This window comes from Bison bison, unplaced genomic scaffold (genome assembly GCF_000754665.1).
Source record: "Bison bison bison isolate TAMUID 2011002044 unplaced genomic scaffold, Bison_UMD1.0 scf7180017864068, whole genome shotgun sequence".
Classification (NCBI taxonomy): Eukaryota; Metazoa; Chordata; class Mammalia; order Artiodactyla; family Bovidae; genus Bison; species Bison bison.
This window is the reverse complement of record NW_011494640.1, coordinates 1,556,167-1,569,887: the sequence shown is the minus strand read 5'-3', so window position 1 is coordinate 1,569,887 and position 13,721 is coordinate 1,556,167. Positions and strand designations below refer to the sequence as shown.

Sequence of the window (13,721 nt, the reverse complement as noted above, 5' to 3'; positions counted from 1 at the left end):
ACACAGAACACATCAAAATCTCTTGCATCTGAGTAAAACTTTATTTTTACCCTAAAGCCCACTCACATTGTACTTCCAGACACCACTGGGGAGGTAAGGATAGATGTTTCCACTCAGAATTTCAGTCTCTGGGAGGAGACACACTATCCAAAGGCTGTCTGAACCTGCTACCTTCCTTGGGTGACATCCGCAGATTCATTCCCTCCACCTGAGATGTTTGCAGGAGAAATCTCTGTAGCCCAAGGGTTCTGGGGATTCCTCTGGTCTTGGATGAGCTGGGGAGGCTGCAGCAAGATTGATAAGGCTGATTCTGGCGGGTGGGGAGGACCCTCTGCAGAAGCTGGAGCTCAGAGACTGTCTTGTTTTATCAGGCGAAGCTTTAAAAGGGCACAGAACATGAGTGACTTTGGCTTCTGGGGTCTTCTCTCCCTTCCCTTCCTGCAGGAATGTGACCCATCATTCTGAAGTGACTCTCTCTATCATCTTCCTTCCCTGCAGGATGCATTCTTTTTTTGAGCTCAAAACTCCTCAAATGTTGTTTTTCAAGTGTTAGCCTGCCCAGGGAACATGCAGTGGCATTTGCTCTGTTTCTGAGTTGGCTGTATTCACACCTGGTCCATTCAAGCTCCAAACCTGGATGTTTCTTAAGGCCAAAGCCAGGTCTGAGGCACCCACACGGTCCATTAACTATGTGGCTAGATGCTGTACATATTCGCTGAGGATACCCAGACCGTGGGGGCAAGGGTGATCAGACTCAAGATCAGGCCCAGCCAGAAGCAGGTGGGCGTGAACTGACCTTGAACGAGAATTTGCATTATCTCACTTAATCCTCTCAACAATCCTGCAAGGGGAATACTAAGAGCACCCTCACTTCACAGATGAGAAAACTGAAGCTCTGACCACACTGCCAGGATGTGGTGGAGCCTGGATCCCCTCCAGGCGTGTCTGACTACAATGCCAGCGCTCTCTCCATCAGGCGCCTGTGGTTCACATATATGTTTCTGGAACAACGGGCAGGGATCACCAACAGATTGAAAGGAAGGACAAAAGCATCTCAAGGTTCTGGTCAATGCACGTTGCTGCATATTCCAGGGTATGACCTCCAGGGGGCGCTCTTGTAATGGTGCAGGTTCCTTATACTGCCTCACTCCAGGGTCAAGAGGGGGCAGGGTAGGCTGCCAGGAAGAGCTAACTGAGGCTTCAAGCCCACGGTAGACAGAGGACAGTTTTGTTTGCTTTGTTTTTTTAATTACTCAGAAAGAATGTTTGTTTATAGATTTTAGAAAACCAGGAGCAGAGCGCTTTAGAGTTCTGGGCAGTCATGTTTTATCTTCATTTGTTCAGTCATTGGCAGAGTAGCAGAGAAAACGGTGTTAAACCTAGCTCGTGATTGCTGTTGTTTAGTCGCTAAGTCGTATCGGGCTCTTTTGAGACCCCATGAACGGAAGCCCACCAGGCTTCTCTGTCCATGTGATTTTACAGGCAACAGTACGGGAGTGGGTTGCCATTTTCTTCTCCACAGAGGACAGTTTTGAACCTTAGATGTTGCCTCATTTCGGAGGCACCCTAACCCGGCAGTCCCCCAACATTTTTGGCACTAAGGACTGGTTTCCTGGAAGACAATTCTTCCTCGGACCGGGAGTGGGGGGGAATGGTTTCAGATGATTCAAGCACATTACATTGATCGCATCACCACCTCGGTCAGCTCCATCTCGGAACAGCAGGCGTTAGACTCGTAAAAGGAGAGCGCATGCGCGGTTCATGGTCCGCGCACAGGGTTCGCCCTATGAGAATCTAATCCCACCGCTGATCTGACAGGAGGCGGGGCTGAGGCAGTAATGTAAGCGATGGGAATTGGCTGTAAATACAGTTAAAGTTTCTCTCACTCGCCCCCCTCTCACCTCCTGTTCTGCAGCCAGAATCCTAACAGGCCACGGACTGGTACTGGTCCATGGCCCGGGGTTGGGGGCCCCTGGGGTTGGGGGCCCCTGCCCTAACCTCTGTTTCCTCCACGCTACTCCTCCCCACCAATCCCTGCCCCCAGACATCCCTCACGAGCGCACCAAGGTGACACAGCCCCTCCATTCTGACCATGTCTGGCCTACGGTGTGGTCTCCAGCAGACTCCTGTGGAAGAAATGCGCCAGTAAAGGGGTGTTCCGGAGCCCCCTCCACTACCTCAGGAGGCAAACCCCAGGTTGGACCCAGAGGAGATCCTGGGTCAGGAGCTGTGAGGGAACCTGAAGTTGATGGGGAAGGGATATCTGAGGAAGGAACTGGGAGGCAGCTGCAAATGGTCAGAGAAGAGTGGGGCCTGATAGCGGGGGGGACCTTGGCCATGGAGCTGAGGGTCAGCTGGGGCCACAGGGCTGCCTGATTCCGCCCACAATGGCACATGTCCGGGCTCTCAGAGCTGCCCAGGTGGGCTACCTTGGACTTCCCTGAGGAGAGGTTGTAACAGGGTCAACCCCATAGGCAGAGGCCAGTGTCAAAGGTCAGCCAGACATCTTGGGCTTTGCTGGGGCCAGTCAGGGGACTAGGGTATTTCCAGGGCCTGGGATCCCAGGGCTCAGCCACCAACTCCCCTTAACAAGTTCAGATCTTGGTGAGACCCGCTCATTGCCCACCCCCTTTCCTCCTCCCCCAGACACCTGAGCTCAGGCCCCACGGCATAGCAGATGGAGGTGGGAGAGGAGCCATTGAAGGTGGAGCTCAGGACAGACGTGTAGGCGCCCATGAACGGGAAGACCAGCCAGTCGCCCACATCCAGCTCTGGCAGCTGCACCTCCTTCAAGAAGAGCTTGTCAAAGGCATCACACGTGGGGCCAAAGAGGGTGCAGGGGAAGAGGGACAGCTTGGGGCTGAGCTCCTGCAGGGACATGGGGATAGGGAATCAGAGAAGACCCCACACACACACCCCTACCCACTTCTCATCAAGCAGGGCATGCCCCAGGGCACCAGCAGAAAGGACTCTCTTATCCACCCACACTGACCAATTCCTGAATGATCCCTGTGTGCCAGGCATTGCTCTTAACCCGGCCTCATGGAGCTTATGTTCTAGAGACTGACTCCAGCCTTGCCAATTCACAAGTGCAGACACAGATGGGACCTCAGCTTTCCCATCTATAAAGTGGGAAGATTTTATTTAATAATCGCTCAAAATACTGGGCCTCAAACCTAGCTTCATTGAAAGTGCTTGAGGAGTTTTCACAAAGGATCATGCCAGGGTCCCAACCCATGAGAAATTCCGATATCAGTGGTCTGGGGCCTGGTCCGGGCAGAGAAGTATTAAAACTTCCCAGGTGATTCTAATGTGAAGCAAAGTTTGAGAATCTCTACTTCCTAAGTCTCCTGCATCTCCAAGATTCAAGGACTCTAGAACAACAGACAGAAAGACAGACAGCCAAAGGGAAGCATATACCCCTCCACAGACCCATGGACCTAGACACCCATCTTCCCGCATAGGTGTGAATCGCCAGGCCCACACAGAAGTGCACATGCCAATATGCGCAGATACACTTGCACATCCTGGCACATGCAGAAGGTGTGACAATCCACTAAGGCACCAATAATCTGAGATCCTTCGCCTCTCCCACTGGTAGCAGGGAATCCTGCCCGAGGGGGGCTGGCCCAGGTGGTCTTAAGGTCTAGGAGGTGCCAGAGCCATGAAACCTTCTCCTTACCTTCACCATAATGGGCATCCTGGGTTCAGACTCCCTGGGAAAGATGCGGAATGTGCCATAGTGGCCATCATTGAGATAGTACAGCAGCTTCCGGCGGCCTCCTGAGGGCGGGCAGAGGGCAGCACTGAGCTGTGCCCAACCAGGGCTGACCCTCAACACCCGAGCCCAGCACCTGTGGGGGAGCCCTGACCCTCTGCCCAGCACTGGATAACCCCTCTTCCCTGCTCCAGGAGTCTTCTCTGAGCCCATGGACAGTTGGGGCCTGCCCTCTGCACTCCCATTGCCCCTCCGCCTCCACCCCACACCTTTCAGTGTTCCTCCCTTCTCCTCTTCATCTTCCTCTTCCAAATAAGAATAATCTAACTAGACTTCCTTAGTGGTCCAATGGTTAAGAATCCACCTGCCGATTCAGGGAATACAGGTTCGATCCCTGGTCTGGGAAGAACCCACGTGCCGTGGAGCACCTAGGCCTGTGGGCCATGACTACTGAGCCCGCGCTAGGGCCTGCGAGCTGCAGCAGCAGAAGCCCTTGCCTACAGCCCGTGCTCCGGAGCTAGAGAGGTCCCCGAAATGAGAAGCCGATGCACCACAACTAGAGAACAGCCCCCACGTGCCAAAACTAGAGGAAGCCTGCACACAGCAACGAAGACCCTGCACAGCCAGTAAATAAACAAAAGAATAATCTAACTAACACACCATATGACTCAGGCGTTGTTCTAAGTTCCCTACATGTATTCAACTATTTAATCCTCCTAACTGAGTGGGTTCAGTGAGCCCTACTTTACGGTTGAGAAAACAGTCTTGTCAGCAGTCATGTAGGAGACTGTGGTAGGGCTGGGATTCACCCCCAGCTCGCAGGTCTCATGTTCTCTGCCCTCCCCTTAGACCAGGTGCCCTGAGCACCTGCTGCATGAGTCAAACTGGGAGCAAACGGTCTTTTCGTGACTTGATTCCATCATGGTTGGTCCTTAGTGATGTGCTAATTTATCAGTTTCCTTCCTCAAAGGGGTGCCTGTCTAAACTACATTTTCTTATTTTCTATATTCTTTTTTCCCCCTATATTCTTGATGCTCCAGCATCTGGGGCCTTGCTGACCCTAGCGAGACTGCTCCTCCCCAGGCTGGTTAATTTCTAGAGACAGCAAGTGACTGCCTTGCAAGTATGCCTTGCCCGTGCCAGCCAACCAATCCAGTGTTCATAGTGCAAACCACCTCTGGATGGAACTCACAGAACCTGAAGCACTACCTCTGGCCTAATCCTCCTAGGGCAGTCCTTACCCCCCACAACCCACGGAAATTACTCAAACTAGCCAATCCCAAACCTGCCAGTCCAACTCACCCTGCTTCACCCATTCTGTTCCTTGAAAACCACAACAGAGGCTCTGACCAGTCTTTCCCCGTGTCCTTCTGCTTCCTGACCCACCCTGTCCTTCCCCTTGTGGCCCTGAGTGGCCTGCCTCACCTCTGGGTTCTCCAGAGGAAGCTTTACGGCAGTTATTTCTAGGTCTTACACAAATTGATTAAAACACATTCCAGGTATTATCACCCTGCTTATTTAACTTATATGCAGAGTACATCATGTGAAATGCTGGGCTAAATGAAGGTCAAGCTGGAATCAACATTACTAGGAGAAATATCAACAACCTCAGATATATAGATGATACCACTCTAATGGCAGAAAGTGAAGAGGAACTAAAGAGCCTCTTGATGAGGGTGAGAGAGGAAAGTGAAAAAGCTGTCTTGGAACTCAACATTCTAGGGAGGGAGGTGATAGGCAGGTTCAAGAGGGAGTGGACATATACTTCACTACTGGTTTCCTTGGTAGCTCAATCAGTAAAGAATCTGCCTATAGTGCAAGAGACCAGGGTTCAATCCCTGGGTTGGGAAGATCCCCTGGAGAAGGAAATGGCAACCCACTCTAGTATCCTTGCTTGAAAAATCCCATGGACAGAGAAGCCTGGTGGGCTACAGTCCATGGGGTTGTAAAGAGTCAGTCGGGCACAACTGAGCGACTAACACAACATGGCTGATCAGTGTTGATGTTTGGCAGAAACAAATACAATTCTATAAAGCAGTTATCCTTCAATTTAAAAAATAAAGCTCAACATTCAAAAAATAAAGATGGTCCCATCTCTTCATGGCAAATAGATGGGGGGAAAGTGGAAACAGTGACAGATTTTCTTTTCTCAGGGCTACAAAATCACTGCGGATGGTGACTGCAGCCATGAAATTAAAAGACGCTTGCTCCTTGGAAGAAAAGCTATGACAAACCTAGGCAGCGTATTAAAAAGAAGAGACATCACTTTGCCAACCAAGATCCATATAGTCAAAGCTGTGGTTTTTCCAGTAGTCATGTGCATATGTGAGAGTGGGACCATAAAGAAGGCTGACCACCAACGAATTGATGTTTTCCAAGTGTGGTGCTGGAGAAGACTCTTGAAAGTCTCTTGGACAGCAAGGAGATCAAACCAGTCAATCCTAAAGGCAATCAACCCTGAATATTCATTGGAAGGACTGAAGCTGAAGCTGCAATACTTTGGCCACCTGATGGGAAGAGCCAACTCCTTGGAAAAGACCCTGATGCTGGGAAAAACTGAGGGCAGGACAAGAAAAGGCAGCGACAGAGAATCAGATAGTTGAATAGCATCATCGACTCAGTGAACATAAGTTTGAGCAAGCTCTGGGACATAGTGAAGGACAGGAAAGCCTGGTGTGCTGCGATCCATGGGATCGCAAAGTCAGACACACCTTAGCAACTAAGCAACAACAAAGTACATTTAAAAACATTGCCCTACTCTGACAAGCATGGGGTACAGCATGCAAACACTCTGCCTCTGTTGATGTTGCCAGTGGAAGCGTGTGATGCTTTCTCTCCAGCACCGTCATACTTCTGATGCATATTGAACTAGTGCTCATCTATGACCCCCAGATCCTTCGGACAGGACCTACTACCAAGGCAGTGTCTTCACAACCACTCTTCATCTGTTCTTAGAATATTGCTTTCTGGAATCTAAACTCAAGATTTTGTGCTGATTTCTGTTAGCATTTGAAGCATTTCGTAATATTTGGGCATTTAGATGCCCAGATCCTTCTGAATACTGATTTTCTGCCCTCCCCGCTGACCCTGATATACTTCCTACCATCCTCCCCCCTCTTTCTTAGTTGCCATCACTGAAGCCATAGCCCCAGTTGTCCCTAAACTACTTAGTCGTGAGAGGTAGTCAAGACACCCCTAAGGTCAAGAGCTCAGGTCTGCTTGGCATGTGGTATTTGAGACAGGCAGACCAGGTCCAGTGTATCACTGACCAGCTGTGATGTCTCGGACAAGTCCCTTCCTCTCTCTAAGCCTCACTATCTCTGCCTGTAAAATGGGAATGACCCCAAAGTACTTCACAGGGTTGTTGAGCAGAAATGAGAGAAAATACATATTTCACACATGATAGATATTTAATAATTGGCAATTCTTGTTTTTATGGAAATAAAAATGAGTCCCTAGGGACTTCCCGGGTGGTACAAAGATTAATACTGTGCTGCTTCCACTGAAGGGGGCATGGGTTCAACCCCTGGTCAGAGAACTGAAATACCACATGTCCCGTGGGGTGGCCAAAAAAAAAATACACATACAAAAATTACCCCTTACCATAATAAAGATACAAATTTTAAAAATAAGCCCTTAATACTTAGAGTTTTGTTAAATGATGACTTGAAATCATAGGCTTCCTATCACAATATCCTTTAATCAGACGTTTTGTGAATAAACGCAATCAGCTGACACAAGTGCCTTGGGATTACAAACCTGTGGGCCAATCATTTGTCCAAAGGAGAAGGGAGGAGATTAAAGCAGCTTATAAATATTTATATGTCAGTTATCATAAAGCAGCAAAGAATAAGAGCACTAAGCCAGTGGGGAAAATCTATTCATGTTCTCCATCTTATCATGCAATGGAGTTTCTGGTTAGCTCACTTTGTGTGAAAACCAAATGCTGCAAAAATAACACTGTAAAAGAGCTGCTGCGGTGGTTAGGTTTACCATTACCCTGCAGATGTCATCCTTTAACCTTCAGGCCATGACGAAAAGGGTGCCTTCTTATATGTGTTGTAAGAATTTGCATTTACTCACTGTATTTTTGGCACCGGAATCTGCCCCTGTTAGATAATGCTTGCTGGATGAATTTAAAGTGCACAACAGCACGATTTTGTCCATGAACCTCATGGACTATAAACGCCATATAAATCCATTGGCTACTTAGGAAAAATGAAGACTCTTCATCTTGCTTCTCACCTCCCAGTCTGAGAACAATAAAATAGTGATACTAACAGGTTCATTCTCATACCCAATTCAAAGCTTGTTTCCTGCTAATTAGGCATTTGGGGGTGGAGCCCAGACCCCCTATCCATCCTCTGCTCCTGGACAGTGGCCTGCCCACCCACCGGGCTCCAGCACAGCCTTCTTGGCAATGATGTTGACAGTGGTGGTGCAGACAAATGTTGCATAGAAGTGTCCAGGCTCTGCAATGACCTCGACGCCACTCCCCTCGGGGAAGTCCTGGGCCAGGGCAGTGTTGATCATTCCTGCCACCTGCAGGGACAGACCCAGACTTTAACATGGCCAGTCCATCTGAGGGGGCTTTACCTGCACACTCTCCCTTCATTCCCTTGACAGCTGTGTGGGGAGTCGTTATCTCCATTTTACTAGGGAGGAAACAGGTAGATGCTGTGGCCCATGGTGGGGAAGTAACTTGTCCAAGGGCACAGAGCACCCTGAGATATCTGAATTTGGGACCACTTAAATTAATACACAGTCAACAAAGACAAAATGTTCCCCAGGTCACAAGGATAACAAACTTCTACCTGACTGTAGCTTAAGGGGGGATAGCAACTAACACCTCTAAAGAAAGACACGGAGCCAGATACACACATGCTCATATATGCACACAGGCCATGCGAGTGTAGTCAGACAAAGACCTCTCAACAAAGACAAATCTCATGTGACTCACAGTTCATGTGACCTCCTCGTACACAATCTCATATGACCTCCTCGTACACAAACACACACACTTGGTCCCCTGAACCCAAGCTGAAGCACCTGGCTCCCTCTCATCCTCCCCATCACCTCCTCAAACTCAGGGTCGGAGCCTTCCTCTCTGGAGAAGCCCCCTCTGATGTCCAGGAGGCTCATGTCATGCCCAATCCTGCTGCCCATCTCAAACACGGGCCAGCAGTCGACGATGGCCTTCATGAAGTTACGGGGTGTCTGGCATCTTGAGCCCACATGGAAGCTGAACACACATCAAGTGACATGTAGAGAAACACCCGTGAAAAAGCAAAGGTCAGTAGGAGGACAGACATGGCCAGAAACACCGAAGTATGGTCATACTTGAGTTGGAGCACTCAAGACTGTGTGGTGGTCACCTCTCTTAGCAGCCCCTTCCAAGTGCCTCATTGCAGGGGCTTCCCTTTCTCTCCCCCTTGGAAGGTGTGTGTTCAGAACCCGAATCCCCATGCCTGTGAGGAGGGCCAGGTCGGGTGAGGCCAGTGCAAAAGTTCAAGGGGGTGCCACAGTACTAAATGATCAAGATAAAGAACATTTAATGCAATCGTTGTAAAGAGCAAAACTGATTTAGAAACATCTACAATGACGAAAATACTAAAATGTAAATAAAGACAAGATTAGTAACAGTAGGGACTTTCCTGGTGGTCCGGTGGTTAAGAATCCACCTTGCAATACAAGGGACACGGGTTCGATCCCTGATGGGGAACTAAGATTCCACATGCCATGGAGCAACTAAGCCCGTGTGCTGCAACCACTGAGTCCACATGCCACAGCTAGAGAGTCCACGCTCTGAAACCAAAGACCCCACGTGACACGACTAAGGCCCAACAAAGCCAAATTACATGAACACTTAAAAATAATACAGGCGCTTTATACACACAAAAGTGGTAACAGTAGCTGAACCCTGAAGCAAAAGGAAAGGTGAGAAATGCCAATCCTGTCTTTAGTTAAAGTTTTAATATTTTTCTCATCGTGATTTTTTTGCATTATTTTTCGTTTTTTCAAATATTGTATTCAGTTCAGTTCAGTCGCTAAAATATTATTTAGCTAGAGTACTAACTTTGTTCACATCCCCTTAAATTTTGCACCCAAGGCCTTTGCCTCCTTTGCCCCACCCTAATCCCAGATAACATCCAGCTTCTTCGCTGAGAACAGAGAAGCATCTTGAGGCCCAGAGGGGCTTCAGCTGACCAGAGTGTACCCAGGAAGCCAAAGGCTGGAGGTAGACAGTGGAACTTTTGTCAAGAGAACATACTGGTCATAGCAAACACTCTCTTCCAACAACATGAGATGATGCTACACATGGATATCACCAGATAGTCAATACTGAAATCAGATTGATTACATTCTCTGCAGCTGAAAATGGAGAAGCTCTATATGTTCAGCAAAAGCAAGACCTGGACCTGGCTGTGGCTCAGATCATGAGCTTATAGAAAAATTCAGGCTTAAACTGAAGAAAGTAGGGAAAACCACTAGGCCATTCAGGTATGACCTAAATCAAATCCCTGATGATTATACAGTAGAAGTGACAAATAGATTCAAGGGATTAGATCTGATAGACAGAGTGCCTGAAGAACTATGGACGGAGGTTTGTGACATCCTACAGGAGGCAGTAAGAAGACTGCCTCTTCTTAGAAAACAAGAAAAAGATATACAAAAAGGCAGAGTGATTGTCTGAGGAGGCCTTGCAAATAGTTGAGGTAAAAAGAGAAGCGAAAAGCAAGGCAGAAAAGGAAAGATGTACCCAACTGAATGCAGAGTTCCAGAGCGTAGCAAGGAAAGAAAAGAAAGCCTTTCTAAGTGAACAATGCAAGGAAACAGAGGAAAACAATAGAATGGGAAAGACTAGAAATCTCTTCAAGAAAATTGGAGACATCAAGGGAACATTTCATACAAGGATGGGCATGATAAAGGACGGAAATAGTTAGGACCTAACAGAAGCAGAAGAGATTAAGAGGTGGCAAGAACACACAGAACTATACCAAAAATGTCTTAGTGCCCCAGATAGCCACGATGGTGTGGTCACTTATCCAGAGCCAGACATCCTGGAGGGTGAAGTTAAGTGGGCCTTAAGAAGCTTTACTATGAACAAAGCTAGTGGAATTGATGGAATTCCAGCCGAGCTATTTCAAATCATAAAAGATGATGCTATTAAAGTTCTGCACTCAATATGCCAGTAAATTTGGAAAATTCAGCAGTGGCCACAGGACTGCAAAAGGTCTGTTTTCATTTCAATCCCAGAGAAGGGCAGTGCCAAAGAATGTTCGAACTACTGCACAATCACAGTCATTTCACATGCTAGCAAGGCCGTGCTCAAAATCCTTCAAGGTAGGCTTCAGCAGTATGTGAGCTAAGAACTTCCAGATGTACAAGCTGGGTTTAGAAAAGGCAGAGGAACCAGAGATCAAATTGTTGACATCTGCTGGATCATAAAGAAAGCAAGGGAATTCAAGGAAAGCATCTACATCTGCTTCACTGACTATGTTAAAGCCTTTGACTGTGTGGATCACAATAAACTGTGGAAAATTCTGAAAGAGATGGGAATACCAGACCACCTTACCTGCCTCCTGAGAAACCTGTATGCAGGTTAAGAAGCAACAGTTAGAACAAGACATGGAAAAATTGACTGGTTCAAAATTGGGAAAGGAGTATGACAAGGTTGTATATTGTCACCCTGCTTATATAACTTATATGCAGAATACATCATTTGAAATGTTGGACTGGATGTATCACAAGCTGAAATCAAGATTGCCAGAAGAAATATCAACAACCTCAGATATGTAGATTATACCATTTAATGGCAGTAAGTGAAGAGGAACTAAAGAGCCTCTTGATGAGGGTGAAAAGGGAGAGTGAAAAAGCTGGCTTAAAACTCAACATTCAAAAAACTAAGATCATGGTATCCAGTCCCATCACTTCATGGCAAATAGAAGGGGAAAAAGTGGAAGCAGTGACAGACTTTATTTTCTTGGGCTCCAAAATCACTTCGAATGGTGACTGCAGCCTTGAAACTAAAAGGCGTTTGCTCCTTGGAAGAAAAGCTATGACAAACCTAGACAGTGTATTAAAAAGCAGAGATATCACTTTGCTGACAAAGGTCTGTATAGTCAAAGCTATGGTTTTCCCAGTAGTCATGTGTGGATGTGAGAGTTGGACCATAAAGAAAGCTAAAGAATTGATGCTTTCGAAGTGTGGTGCTCGAGAAGACTCTTAAGAGTCCCTTGGACTGCAAGGATATCAAACCAGTCAATCCTAAAGAAAATAAACCCTGAATTCTCATTGGAAGGACTGATGCTGAAGCTGAAGCTCCAATACTATGGCCACCAGACGTGAAGAGCTGACTCCTTAGAAAAGACACTGATACTGGGAAAGATTGAAGGCAGGAAAAGGGGGCGACCTGATGAAATGGTTGGATGACAACTGGCTCAATGGACATGAATTTGAGCAAACTCCAGGAGATAGTGATGGGCAGGGAAGCCTAGTGTGCTGCAGTCCACGGGGTCACAAAAGAGTCAGACACGACTGAGCGACTGAATAACAGCAACGACAGACAGTGGAAACCAAGACTCCTGGCTCCTCCTTTCCAAGCAGGGAAAGCCAGTCCACTCACCTGGTTCCAACCACAGCCAACCCCAGGTCCCTGGCAGACTCGAGCAGATGTTCACACACCTCCAGCCTGGCCCCAAACTTAGAGCTCAGGGGAAAGATGCTGTCACTGTCCTGGGTCCACCAGAGGACCAGCCTGGGAGAGGGGTGCAAAGGGTATCAGAATTTCTTAGGCACATGAGCCCCGAGGCCCCCCATCCTACCTCCCTCCAGCTTCCCACCCACTTCTGCCTAGCTCCTTTGGACTGTCCAGCTATGGAGACCCAAAGAGTAAACACACTCACTACCTACAGGCTTCTGTCCAGGCAAGAAAAAGCAGGAAAAGGATAAATGCCGGGAGCCGGCATATTGCATATTGAGGGCATATTGCATATTGAGTGCATATTGCATATTGCATATTGAGTGCAGCACTTTCCACAGCATCATCTTTCAGGATCTGGAATAGCTCAACTGGAATTCTATCACTGCCGGGAGCCTGCGTGAGGAGCTCCACCCATGACAAAGGTCATGAGGAAGGAGGCTCGGCATACGCAAAGGCGGGATCGAGCCTCAGGAGTCCCCCTGGAAATTCTCGAGCATCTACCCCCAAAACCAGAGTCTGCCTACTTTCTGCTTTGTGCTCTCACCTACACCTCTGACTTTACGGGGGGCTGTCCCCCACTACCTCTCTCTGAAAAAAGAGTTAGATTACAGTTCCAGTTAATAATTTCTGGGTGTGACAGTGTTTAACCTACAAACTCCTTTGGAAATCCTCTAGCCTGCCTGAATAGGTTTTTCCGGCCACGTGTGATTGTTCAGAGCCTCCCAACTGTGAGAGGCAGGAGATGTTCTAAACTGTCTAAACACAGATTCCTTTGAGTAGTTAAAAGATTGATTAGAAATTGTATTGGTGAAGGGTTTTTCACTTACTGGGCCAATGTTTGCTGCTAAGTCTCCATACCCCTTACCTACTGTGTCCTTGGCAGTGTATTGATTGATATAATGGGTGTATAGAAATGTAAGTAGTAGCTCAATGTTTGTAACCTTGGACCCTTGAGTTAATTCTTTTCTTGATTGAGCCCACCTCACCTTTGCCCTATAGGAATGCAGCTTTGTCCAATGCCTTTTTGGAGGCTGGTGCCTGACTTTGGAATAATCACCTTTAGAGAAAGATAAGTTTCTTAAAATGTTAACAGGCCTCCTGGCCAGAAGATGATGTAATTCACCTGAACTTTTGCACATGGAGTTTGAAAGCCTGGCTTCGATTAGGACCAGGAACTGCTGTCCTTGCATGACTCCACCCCTTCCCCCATTATCCTCTATGCACAACTTAAGGTATAAAAACTACTTTGGAAAATAAAGTGCGGGCCTTGTTCACCGAAACTTGGTCTCCCCATGTCGC

General features: G+C 47.7%; 1 protein-coding gene across 1 annotated transcript in view; it reads right to left on the bottom strand.

The window, feature by feature from the left end:
• Positions 1–2,101: 2,101 nt before the first annotated feature.
• The window catches only part of LOC104986477 (antizyme inhibitor 2-like), a 14,979-nt gene continuing 3,359 nt past the window's right edge, over positions 2,102–13,721 (bottom strand). Inside the window, exons 4-9 of the mRNA XM_010837079.1 lie at positions 12,345–12,476; positions 8,795–8,960; positions 8,113–8,260; positions 3,683–3,783; positions 2,651–2,868; positions 2,102–2,126 (exon numbers count right to left, since the gene is read on the bottom strand). Coding sequence (XP_010835381.1) covers positions 2,102–2,126; positions 2,651–2,868; positions 3,683–3,783; positions 8,113–8,260; positions 8,795–8,960; positions 12,345–12,476 — 790 coding nt within the window. The remainder of the gene's footprint in view (positions 2,127–2,650; positions 2,869–3,682; positions 3,784–8,112; positions 8,261–8,794; positions 8,961–12,344; positions 12,477–13,721) is intronic.